At 37.1% G+C, this 14,116-nt stretch overlaps 1 protein-coding gene across 1 annotated transcript in view; it reads left to right on the top strand.

Annotated features, from left to right (window-relative positions):
• Nucleotides 1–14,116, top strand: part of LOC106085979 (flightin) — a 47,322-nt gene that overhangs the window by 14,462 nt on the left and 18,744 nt on the right. Inside the window, exons 2-3 of the mRNA XM_013250468.2 lie at nt 926–1,154; nt 1,223–1,378. Coding sequence (XP_013105922.1) covers nt 928–1,154; nt 1,223–1,378 — 383 coding nt within the window. The 5' untranslated portion in view covers nt 926–927. The remainder of the gene's footprint in view (nt 1–925; nt 1,155–1,222; nt 1,379–14,116) is intronic.

Here is a 14,116-nt window from a genome sequence, read left to right as displayed (position 1 = left end):
TTTAACTCTTAGTCCAGTTAGCATGGTATTTTACTAAAAGATCTTCAAAAATAAATATCCCAAGGAAACTTTTGTTCCATATAAAGTAAAAGAAGGCGCAGCGGAGCGGGCCCGGGTCAGCTAATTGCGTATAAAATTTCAGAAATCTGTCCCCTTCTGTAAAGAAAAACACGAATTAAATAAAATCTTCATGCCAAATTTGGTACCAATTGCGATACTAAACGTAAGTTTTCTTACCAGTACTATTTTTCCAGAGGTCTTTGAAGCCATCCGTCCTTTACAAAGTTTACCCATTTCGTACCTTTTTGGTACTTTTTTTGTAACTAAATGTACAAACTTCCAAAAACTCCTTTAGGTCGCCAAAGTGAACCAAAATTCAGAGCTCTAGTTCAATTTACCAAGAAAGTACCAAAGAGTACCAATTGCTGTTCCAAACGTACTGTTTTTCCTACTTCCGGTACAATTTTCCAAAAACCTTATATATTCGAGCCGATCTTTAATTTAAGCACAAGAACATAATTTTATCCCTTTCCTACAACCCAAGTCCAACATTCATGCAAAATTTCATGATTCTAGCTTTAGTCGTTTGGACTGGGCGATAATCAGTCAGTCAGTCAGTGAGCAATCACGCAACTCCTATTCAATTTTTTCGCTGTGAGGCATGTGTTTTACTCATTCTCACTTCTTTTCGTAGAGGATATGAGTGAAAGGGAACTCAATATAATCTTGACCAATGCACAATTTATACTATTAAAGCACCTTGTTCAAAAAGTTTTTTTTATGAGTCAATACCATGTTTAATCCATCAAATAATGGTCTATATTTTTTCTATGCACCAAAATGAAGTATACACAAACGATTTTATTATTAAAAACTTTTAATTGTACAGGATATAATTTGATTTTATGTTTGATTACAATTCTAGCAATGGGAGATGAAGAGGATCCATGGGGAGCAGATGATTCAGAACAACAACCAGAGCCCACGCCAGTAGTGGCTCAACAACCAGTAGCTCCTGATACTAAGGCAACGACAGAAGCACCGCCTACTTCAGAAGAAAAGGGTTCAACAGAGGCAGAAGTGGCTCCCCCTCCCCCTCCAGTGGAAGATGATGGCTACAGAAAACCTGTTCAGTTATACAGACATTGGGTTAGGTAGGCGATAGCAATAAATTAAAGATATAATTTTGAGAGGCATTCAAAGTTTACTTTATATTTCATAGGCCTAAATTCCTGCAATACAAATACATGTATAACTATAGAACGAACTACTACGATGATGTTATTGATTACTTAGATAAGAGGCAAATAGGGGTGTCACGAGAAATTCCCAGGCCTCAGACGTGGGCAGAACGAATCTTAAGAAGTAATTATTCCAAGTAAGTATACAAACTACAGCATAAGCCTAGAACTTAGTTTGTTAGCATCCAAATTGTATTATTGGTTAGGAAAACCGACAGCCTCTACTTGGCCCCATTAACAAATAGAAAAGGTCAAACAACTACACACAACAAAGGCTTCACCAATGAAACAGAGTTGACTGTGGTCAAGTTTTTCGAACATTAGGGTGTTCCAAAAACAAGAAGTGTTTTTTTTTTTGTGAAACGCATGCCCCACATTTTGTCCCCTTTCGATCCCACCAAACGAAGTACGAAATATTATGACGATCGGTTAACGATAACACGTGCCGCAACGGCGTCCAATATAGGAAAAGAAATTCAATTAGAGCACAAAGTAGGCTTTGTTAATTAAATACAAGTTACACCTATAACCGACCACAAGATAATGGTGTACTAATCAGAGATGGCCTGTCAGAAACAGTGACGTATATGACATACATTTCCGACGTATATTACATACGTCGAAAACGTCGTAAACCTAGCCAAAAAACTAGGTTTCTGACAGAAAAAAAATTCGAACGAAAATATGTCGAATTTTTGATCTGATTAACTAAAAATTTTGCCATAAGTAATTTTTTCCTCCTGGAGACGAACAATATTGAAATTGGAAAAAATCGGTTCAGAATTAGAAAAAGCTACCGTAGGTTTACACGATTTTTACCAATATTGTTATAAAATGAATGACATCTGAGGTAGTGTCAAGTGAAATGGTAGATGGCGTGTTAAGTATGCTAATGTGAGGTTATGTCAAGTGAAATGGAAGATGGTTAAGTATTTTATTGAATAAGTAATGTTATTTTTAAGTATTGTTATTGAATAACATAATTAACACTACATGTACCATTTCACTTGACACTTCCTCAGATGTCATGCATTTTTAACATATGTCGTTTACAACAGCTTTCAAAAAGCAAATTAAAACGGGAGAAGCAAATAATTTTGCAAAAGGATACAAAATAATTGCAATTTCTAAATATAATTGATGAAAACTAATAATTTATTGATTTTTTACTTCACAAAAAAATCCTTAAACGTTACTTTATAAATTGACTTGAAATTTGCGTATATTTCCAATTTATTGTGTGAAAAATGTAAATGCAAAAATTAAAAAAAAACTTAATATTTCTTTTATTGCGAAATTTTTTTACATATAAACTCTTCTATATACAACAAATAAGTGACAATAATATTTGTTAAAAATCAAACTTTTACACTGAGTTATTAAGGTTTATGACGTTTGCGACTTTTTCTACGTTTTATACAAGTATACGACGTTTTCGACTTTTACAACTTTTTGACAGTCGGAAACCTAAAAAATCGTCTTACGGACCATCTCTGGTACTAATCGACTTCAAATGACTTCCTTGCTCGATCTAACCATGTTCGTCTGGTCGCAATTCGCCTGTCTTGTTATCCAATCATCATGAAATTTTGAATTTTGATTAAGATTTTTATATATATCTATATATATATATATATATATATATATATATATATATATACATATATATATATACTAGCTAACCCGGGCCCGCTCCGCTGCGCCTTCTTTTACTTTATATGGAACAAAAGTTTCCTTGGAATATTTATTTTCGAAGATCGTTTAGTGAAATACAATGCTAACTTGACTAAGAGTTTAACAATATAAGTGCCTTTATCTGAATCCCATATGATCTTTATTGGTCTACGAATTTAAGTTTGGATGTAAGTGTACTACATTCTTGAAATACTTCATTTCAGCCCGATATTCTCATGATTTCTGATTTAGTGGTGTTTTCGGGGGAGAGGTGGTCCAACAGATACTTGGCCCTGAAAAAATATCTGCATCGTGCTCTTCTCTCAAATACCATTTATTTAAACCCCATATTACCATTGGCTTAAGAGGAGTTTACAGGATGAGGCGTTCCCCAAACACATGGCCCCAAAATAGGTTAGCAAATTCGATTTCTAATCTCATTTAAACTCCTTATTGCAAAAGTCAGCAAATATGTCCGGCTTGGGGTATTGGCCCTAAAAACTGTAAATATTTAGTTCCCCTCTCTTTAGGACCCAAATTGTCTTGGTGAGCAAATACGTCCTATTTGGGGGTTGTTATGGTGGTGGGACGTCCGCTAGACAGTTGGCCCCTAATGTTGATATCAGATACGTGGTCTTCTCCCACATACCTTTGAGCCCCATATTTCCATAGTCAGCAAACATGACAGGCTTGGGGGTGTTTTGGGAGATGGCCACTCAGTGAGTTGGCCTTGAAAATATATATCGGATTCGTGTTCCACTTTAAAAACCCTCTTACTTGAGCCTCATATTGCAATAGTCAGAAAATAACTACTTTTTGGGTGGTGTTGTGGGGGTGGGGTGGCCCCATAGACACTTTTCCCGAATATTGATATCAGATTCGTGCTTTACTCCCAAAAACTTTTCATTTGAGCCCCATATTGCTATTGCCGTAAATTTTCCCCCTTTGGGGGATGTTTTTGGTGAGAGGCGGCCCCCTAAAAACTTGGTCCCATATTTGGATATCAGATTCGTATTCTACATTCAAATACCTTTTATTTAAGCCCCATATTCCCATGGTCAGTAAATAAGTCCAGGTTGGGGGGTATTTTGGGGAAGGGGTGGACCCCCAGAAACGTGGTCCCACATTTGAATATCAGATTCGTATTCTACATGCAAATACCTTTCATTTGAGTGCCATATTGCCATGGTCGGAAATATGTCCGATTTAGAGGTGTCTTGGGGCTTGGGTTGGTCGCCCTAGCACTTGGTCTGGCAATTAAATATCAAATACGTTTTCTTATCCTAAATACCTTTCATTTGAGTCCCATAGTGTCGTGATTGATCTAAATATATGTTTGGTAGGTTTTAGGGTGGGGCAGTCCCCCTAGGTACCCCATCCGAAATTTGGAAACCAAATTTTTATTTGTAGGGCACTATATGAGAGCACAAATCGCAACACACATCTCCGAGATCTGGCGTTTCTGAAAATTAGAGTAAGGGGGAGGGTCCGGCCCCCCTCCCCCCCTTCAGATATCGAAAAATGTAGCACACTATTTTCACCACAGCGTCATTATGCACCATCTGTGAAAATCAGTACGAGGCTTTAATGCGAACCTGGGCACACGGAGCAGCAGCAAGTGTCGTTGGCGTTGTATATCGTTCGAAGCCATTAATACAACTTCCAAAAGATATTTGTGCTCGCCAACTGTCACCGTGTAAGTTCCTGCACCCAATGCTACCACAATTTTCAAAACAACAAAAAAAGGATATATATATATATATATACATATATATATATATATATATATATATATATATATATATATATATATATATATATATATATATATATATATATATATATATATATATATATATATATATATATATATATATATATATATATATATATATATATATATATATATATATATATATATATATATATATATATATGTATATATATATATATATGTATATATATATATATATATATATATATATATCCTTTTTTTGTTGTTTTGAAAATTGTGGTAGCATTGGGTGCAGGAACTTACACGGTGACAGTTGGCGAACACAAATATCTTTTGGAAGTTGTATTAATGGCTTCGAACGATATACAACGTTGTATATCGTTCGAAGCCATTAATACAACTTCCAAAAGATATATATATATATATATATATATATATATATACTGTCACCGTGTAAGTTCCTGCACCCAATGCAACCACAATTTTCAAAACAACAAAAAAAGGATATATATATATATATATATATATATATATATATATATATATATATATATATATATATATATATATATATATATATATATATATATATATATATATATATATATATATATATATATATATATATATATATATATATATATATATATATATATATATATATATATATATATATATATATATATATCCTTTTTTTGTTGTTTTGAAAATTGTGGTTGCATTGGGTGCAGGAACTTACACGGTGACAGTATATATATATATATATATATATATATATATATATATATATATCCTTTTTTTGTTGTTTTGAAAATTGTGGTAGCATTGGGTGCAGGAACTTACACGGTGACAGTTGGCGAGCACAAATATCTTTTGGAAGTTGTATTAATGGCTTCGAACGATATACATATATATATATATGTATATATATATATATATCCTTTTTTTGTTGTTTTGAAAATTGTGGTAGCATTGGGTGCAGGAACTTACACGGTGACAGTTGGCGAGCACAAATATCTTTTGGAAGTTGTATTAATGGCTTCGAACGATATACAACGTTGTATATCGTTCGAAGCCATTAATACAACTTCCAAAAGATATATATATATATATATATATATATATATATATATATATATATATATATATATATACATATATATATATATATGTATATATATATATATATATATATATATATATATATATATATATATATATATATATATATATATATATATATATATATATATATATCCTTTTTTTGTTGTTTTGAAAATTGTGGTAGAATTGGGTGCAGGAACTTACACGGTGACAGTTGGCGAGCACAAATATCTTTTGGAAGTTGTATTAATGGCTTCGAACGATATACAACGCCAACGACACTTGCTGCTGCTCCGTGTGCCCAGGTTCGCATTAAAGCCTCGTACTGACTTCATTCACAACGAAAATGCCTTCAAAATTATTTTCAAATCTGAAGGACTCTTTTTCTTTGTCAGAACACAAACAAAAGTCAAAACAACAAAGGCAATAGTATTGAAGCAGAGTCGATTCCGCCCATTTCGTGAGCATATTACATTTGCAATCAAAATTGTGCGAAATTTATCCTGATGCAGCGACACGTCGCTACTATTTTGCTCATAGAACTCGGTGTCATTTGTACGGAATGTATTCGCATTATCTTCGTCACCAATATTTTTATTGTGACAGTTTTTCTTGTGAAAAGTTGAAGTCAGTACTAGGCTTAACAACGAAAAATACCTATGAATAGAGTTGCCTTAGAAAAATTCTAGCTCGAGTTAGGAAAGAGTTATCATAATGAAATTTGGATTGGCGTAAAGTAGACGACTGAAACCAGTTACAACAATTTTTCCCGTCATGTTTTGGGGAAAATTCGCTTGTCAAAAGTCAGTAATTTTTTATATCCCAAAAAAACGAAAAAAATCCTTAAAATTCTAAGGAATGAGATTTCTGGAATTCGTTTTAATGTCTTGTTGTATTTGATAATTTCTATAAAAAAAATTAATTTAAGGCAATAATCCTACTTCTTTTTATTTCCTCATTAAATCGAGGAAATAAAAGATTTTTTTTCAAAAAATTTTAAAAATCAAAATATTTGAAAAAAATTGCTACGTCAATATAAATTCTCTAAATTATGAATATATTAGCATATGCCCGTTCGCTTCGCTGCCCCGATGGTACACCCAATATCAAGATGTAACTGTATCGCAATTTTAGTAGCTTGGGTCATATCCGTAAAGAAAGAACATGTTGAAATTTTAGTGCCTAAATGTGCGAATTAAAAAACAAAACCTCTAGTCGTCCGATAAATACTGTCAAGGTGTAACTGTATCGCAATTTTGAGACCTTTAGCTCAATCTGTAAATAAAGTTCCATTTTGTACGTTTTGGTGCCTAAATGTAAAAATTTCAACACAATTTTCTAGTCATCCGTTACATACTACCAATATGTACTTGTATCTCTAATGTCACAGATGTAGCGCAGTCTGTAAATGAAGTACCACTTTGTACGTTTTAGTACCAAAATTAATGAATATCTAAAAAATGTCCTAGTCGCTCGGTATATAGTGCCTAGATGTAACTATATTCCAAATTTCAGAGCTATAGCTCAATCCGTAAGAAGGCGCCATATTGTACGATTGGTGGATTGCAATGGAGAAAAAGTGCAACATAAGGACCATACAACAGGTTCAAAAAACATGTTGTCTTGGCATAGACGGAGCGATGAGGACCACGCCCACTAGTGCACTGGACACTATTCTAGATATCCGACCCTTTGACATACAGATTAAGAGAGGCAGCCACTGAGGCAATGAGACTTAAGGCAAAGGAAGAATGGATTGAGGGTGGGGGCAGCTCATACCATGGCGGTATAATCGTGGCGAGGAAGGAAGGGAGAAGAGGACTAAGCTATTACTGAAAGGAAGTAAAAAGGAGGTCAGTATAAATGTTGCTATCATAACGGAACACATAGGACTACGAACTTACTTATGCAAAATCGGTGCTGCAAGTGACAGCATGTGTGGGGCATTTAGGGACGATAGTGAGACGTTGAAGCATTTCCTATGTCATTGTCTTCCTTTCGCGGCTAAAGGACACCGGCATTTGCGTGGGGACACAATATCAGACATGAACCAACTTAGGGGTATCAGGGAATTCCTATCCTAAAATTTTCTTTTTCGAAGTTACTTTTTAGTTTTTAGAGTGCATAACAACCCGATTACTGGCCTAGATGTATGTCCATAGTGGCATGGGGGCGGATCAATATCCGCACCCTCTTTTCAACCTAACCTTGCCAATATGTATATATATATACTTACCGAATCGGGCTCCGCAGCGCCTTCTTTAACGCTCCTATACTTTTTATTTGAGCCCTATATTGCAATGATCGATATATAAGTCTTGTTTTAGAAGAGTTTTAATATCGGGACATTTCGCCCCGAATGTGGATACCCAAGCAAGTAAGCAAGTCCGACAATGATGACAAATAACCTTTTCTTAATATTTTTGCAAAAGCATGCATGGGTCTAGGATGATTGTTTATCGTTTTATTAAGTGCAAAATTACCTCATGGGAAGGTTTTCGTCAAAACCGCTTGGCAGTCAAGGTGTTAAGGCGGGAGCCAACAGGCTGATAAGGCAAAGGCATACTAAGTCCCGTACACAAGAAAGGGTACAAGATGATGACGATGATGAGACGTTGAAGCATTTCCTATGTCATTGTCTTCCTTTCGCGGCTAAAGGACACCGGCATTTGCGTGGGGACACAATACCAGACATGAACCAACTTAGGGGTAGCAGGGAATTCCTATCCTAAAATTTTCTTTTTCGAGGTTACTTTTTAGTTTTTAGAGCGCATAACAACCCGATTACTGGCTTAGATGTATGTCCATAGTGGCATGGGGGCGGATCAATATCCGCACCCTCTTTTCAACCTAACCTTGCCAATATGTATATATATATACTTACCGAATCGGGCTCCGCAGCGCCTTCTTTAACGCTCCTATACTTTTTATTTGAGCCCTATATTGCAATGGTCGATATATAAGTTTTGTTTTAGAAGAGTTTTAATATCGGGATATTTCGCCCCGAATGTGGATACCCAAGCAAGTCCGACAATGATGACAAATAACCTTTACTTAATATTTTTGCAAAAGCATGCATGGGTCTAGGATGATTGTTTATCGTTTTATTAAGTGCAAAATTACCTCATGGGAAGGTTTTCGTCAAAACCGCTTGGCAGTCAAGGTGTTAAGGCGGGAGCCAACAGGCTGATAAGGCAAAGGCATACTAAGTCCCGTACACAAGAAAGGGTACAAGATGGTATGTGCTAACTACAGGGTTAAACGTCTCCTCCCCATCGTATACAAGATACTATCGAGCGTATTGTGTGAAAGATTAAAATCTAAAGTCAACGAAATAATTGGGCCCTATTAGTGTGACTTTTGACCTACTGAATCCACCATGGACCAGATAGTTAGTTTGGTTTAGTATCCCTGCAAAACTGATACGACTTTGCAGGATGATGCTTGCTGATACACACTCTTCAGTTAAAAAAGAACCTCTCCGAACCGTTCAATACCAAACGAGGTTTCAAACAGACAATATCAGTCTTTGAAATTATCAAGAGGGAATCAATGAAAATGGGTGTGGCAGTGGATGATATAAACTTCCACAAAGCCCTGTAAACCCGATCAGATAAAGAAAATGGAAAAAGAGTGGAACTACAACTTTGAGGTAGTCAGAAACTTGCGAAAGAAATGACACCAGTTTTGCATTACAACAAAGGGTAATACTGGCTAACAGATGCTACTTTGGATTGAGCAAGCAGCTGGGGAGCAAAGCCACCTCCCGACAGACGAAAATTATGTTATACAAAACACTGATACTACACGTGCTGAATAACCTACAAGATCTTGAACATAGGTTCTTAGAAAGTGTTTGCAAACAATAATTGAGAACTCAGGCTTCCTTGATGTGAGGTGGATATAGTGAACTGAGGTTCACTTTTCAAAAATATTCCAGCTCAGGTGTACTTACATAGCCACTGGAGTAACAAAAGAAACACAGAGTTCATATTCACAGGGGAGTTTTATTTCTTAGGATCAGATGTTTAGTCGTTGACAGCTGCTAACAGAAAGAGGAGGAAACAGAACTCGTAACTCGCAGGCTACTTCAATATGTCAAACAGTGTTGCCACTCAGCATTACTAATACTGGTTTTTGTTTTCAATCAATTCCATTTTATCTTTTAATCCATTGAATTATAATATGCTACTCTATTACTTATTGACAGTTTCTACAATTAAGCAAAAGTCAAATTCTTTAAAATACTTGAAAGATTAAGTCTATTGGGGAATTCAACAAATTCATAAGATGTGACTGAGAGATCAAGTCCATTCAACATGCTCCCCGGCATGGCCGGAAAGGCCAATTATTCAGTTATCCAGAGCCTTGGTCACTCGGCTTAAGGTCCATCGGTGCTCGGATGATAAGTCTTCTTGCTCTCCTTCTCTCTTCAACAAATTGTTGTCTTGCTTCCAGTCGATTGGGGTCTTCATCTCGGCGTCTCTGACGATCATTAGCATGAGCATCGTTCCACCCTTCTCGGGACCGTTCCAACCCTTCTCGGCTGATTCGCACCATATGATAAAGAAGCTGGAGGGAATGGTGTTCATGTCTGAGATCTGGCGAGACAATTAAAACAATACCCATATTACGCACTGCCCGTCGACGAGCCCCTATGTCCATGTCGTGAAACTGACGGCAAAAGCGTAATGGGTGAAAATGGTCGCAAATTAAACATTTGTGGAGTTCGGGATTTCTGGGAGCTCTGGGAATATAAATAAATTGGCTGAAATATCGTTTTTTGTCACTTAATACTTATTATATTGTTTGGACTTCGAAGGGGAAACTATAGTGGAAAATATCAAACTTAGTCGAGAGACAGAGGTTTTGTGTGTCCCGGTTTGTGCTTCGGAAAATGAAGGACATATTTTAGTAATATATCTTGTGAAGGTACCGTTAGCGGTACGAATATCTACAACTCGAACAAGCCCATCACTCTTACGTCACTCTTGGCCTTTATCCGGCCAAGTCTTTATTCACATGGGGGTAATTGATCTTCCTTTTTACAACATGTTGTTAAGGTTGAAGGTTATCTTGAGTAGATTGCCATTTATTTAGGCGCTGTACTCGTTCTTCCAGCGTCGGGCAAACTCATGTTGTTGATAATGTCGTCTGAAACACTCTCCGGCGCGGCATCTAAAGGTGAACCTCGCAGAAAATGACCCGGAGTCAAGACCAAGACTTCAAGAGGGTCATCCGTTATTGGTGATAAAGGTCTGGAGGTTTGTACCGCTTCAATTATTACATGAAGCGTCGAGAATGAAAGACCATCCGTGAGCTGCGTGTTCCTCAACTATATCTTTGGGAATAGTGTCCAAATACTGATGGAACTCATATAGTAATTTTCTTTTTCCCCGACGAAATTCGGACATTATTTTCGTCGCAAGACCTCTTCGTCTAACAAAGCGGGTGAATACCGCCAAAAAAGATTTGGAGGAGAGATTTGAGCACAATTCCAAGTGAATTGCTTCGTGCTAAAACATATAAAGACGCTCATTGAGACTTTCTGATAAATAGCCTGTCTCAAATTGGAATTTTTAACAGAAAAGGGCGAAGTCTAAGCCGATAATGGAAAATGAAAGAGAAAATGAACTACGCTCCAAGGGAAGAACGGCCATTAACTGTGATTGAATATTTCGTTTATAAATAACTCACGTCTTGTAATGACGAATACATTTCCCAATCGAAGATCCAAACTAGAGACATAATACTCTTCACGAATTGTTCTCATCATAAGATTATTCTCCGCATGCAGCAAAACGATTTGAAGATAGGATACATACAGTCTGAAATAATCAGAGTCAACCGGAAGAATGATAAGGTGGCGTTCGCTAAACGAGAGGTTGGAATTAGCTTTTCTTCCGTTTACGCGAATTATACCCTTATTATCAATATAGAGATTAAGAGGATATAGGGAGCTCTTCCGATGAACTTTCTGTGACTCATTCAACATTTTGTATTCACGAGAGCAGTGATTCTGCTGTGTTATTTGAACTAGACGTGTCTTCACATCTGTGAATTCCTTGCATGAGAACATCTCTGAATTCCTCGAACTAGACGGGTCTTCACATCTCTTAATTCCTTGCAAGAGAACTCAACAGATGCGAAACGTTCTCCTGTTCTGCATATCTAGAAGAACCGTAAAACATATGCGATTATTCTAATAGCTTTGTCATAACGGGGAAAGCTTTTCAATAGATCCTCGGCATCATCAACAATGTGAAAGCAGTCATACTTTCTCGCATCCGGTGAATTTTCTACAGGAATAGGCAATTTCCTCTTCCAGGTCCATGCCACCAAAGGCAATTATCCCTGAGATCTGGCGGTGAGTAACCACGAGATCCTAGATCGGCAGGATTTTCATTTTTCCTAGCCAACCTAACGTTATGGATGAGTCGCACCAAAGAAAAAGTTCAAAATTTGGAAGAGGGAGATCATTGATAACATGTTTGATTAATTGGAAAAGCAACACCGCGCCACAAAGTTCTAAGCGGGGTAAACTTAGGGGACCAATTGGGACTACTTTCGTTTTGGACATCAAGAGATGGATCTGAACGGAATCGCCAGAATCTATTCGTATGTAGACTACAGCGCAATATGCCTTCTCGGAGGCGTGACAGAATCAATGAAGTTGAGTTTTATGCAATGGAGCAAAAATTACCCAGAGAGGAATTTTGATCTGAGAAGTATAATGTAGGGATTCTACTAACTGATTCCATTTCAGTCTAACCACAACTGTTGCAATAGTATTTTTGCCTGGATGATAATGGGGGATATCCACCGTTGGATCAAATTACTTAGCGACCACAGACAAAATCTCTCGCTTTGTAATCGAGAGTGAATGTTCGGGAGGGTCGATTTTATACGAGAGTGACTGTTCGGAAAGGTCGATTTTGTACAAGAACCCATCCTCAAGAGCGTTCCACTGTACACCCAACATCCAACTTCGAGCAATTTGAAGTAATCATCCTGAGGTGAAAACCCGCCGAGCCTAACAACTCAATTAGTTGTCTCAATGATTCGATAGCCGCATTGGGGTCGTGGGCTCGAGAGAGCACATCGTCAATGTACATCTCCTTTCTAACAATCTGAGTGACCTAGGATAGGACTCCTCCAAGTCTTGAGCATCGAGGGAATCTGTGAAAAGGGAAATCGAGCAAACATGATTAGAATTTGCCACAAATAGACCGCTAACGCCGCGGATTTCGAAGTTCTTATTTTCCGTGGGAAGTAAAATTCATTCCTGAAGCCTCCGAGAGATGAATGGCCTTACAGAACCTTGATCTAAAAGCGCCCGAGACTTAAAGGTATCACTTCGATGCTTCGTGGTAGCGATTGCGATTATTGGGAGAAGAAAAGTGTTCATATGTTTGCACCACAGGAGACGTGCCAGCATCGTGAGAGACCTGTGAAATAAGCGTTTCAATGGGACCGGTGTCAGTCGAAGCCGTTGTAAAGTTGGAACCTGATGGCTGAACATCAGCCTCCCCCGTTTTCGTGTCAGATTGCTATTTGCGTTTGGAAAAGATAAAAAACTCAAATTCGGTGTCCTGGGTGCTGCCAGCCAGACGAGTAGGCAAAAGTGCAAAAGGATTGGGAAATAAAGTTGCACGTTATAAAAAAACTATCCTTAGCAAATCACCTGAATCGTAGTATGTAGGGAGCCTACTATCACTCCAATAATGTTCTGCATTGAGCAGATGAAAACGATTCAGATCCGGAGGATATGATCTCCAATCTGGAAAATATCACGATGTTATAACCCTGATATGTCTAAGTCAGAAGTTCGTAGAAAGCGCAATTCCAACACTAGCCTGTCGGAAATCAATTGTGGACAGAAAAGTTTTTCAAAAAAAAAAAAAAAAAACAAAAATCATTTGAATCGGTAGTACGGTCCAAATAATTTAATGAATGAAGATTATTTCATGCATATATTGACCGTGACTGCGCCTCAAATGGTCCATCCGCTTAGTCCAATTTTGGCATACTCTTTCCGACCGGTATCTCACGAATAAATGCTTCAATTTTGTCTTTGAATGCGTCAATTGAAGCGGACTTCTCTGTATAGACATGAGCTTTAACATATCCCCACAAAAAAATAGTCTCAAAGCGTTAAATCACACGATCAAAGGCGTTAAATCACACGGTCCCGAACGGGAAATTAAATGTTCACCGAACTCGACCCTCAATAAGATAATTGTTATGCGTACTGTGTGACATGTGGCACTGTCTTGTTGAAACCACATGTCATTCAAGTCAAGCTCTTGCATTTTGGGCAAACAAAGTTGGATATCATCTCACGATAGCGCTCACCATTCAC

Source organism: Stomoxys calcitrans, chromosome 1 (genome assembly GCF_963082655.1).
Source record: "Stomoxys calcitrans chromosome 1, idStoCalc2.1, whole genome shotgun sequence".
Lineage (NCBI taxonomy): Eukaryota > Metazoa > Arthropoda > Insecta > Diptera > Muscidae > Stomoxys > Stomoxys calcitrans.
This window is presented reverse-complemented; position numbering and strand designations above follow the sequence as displayed.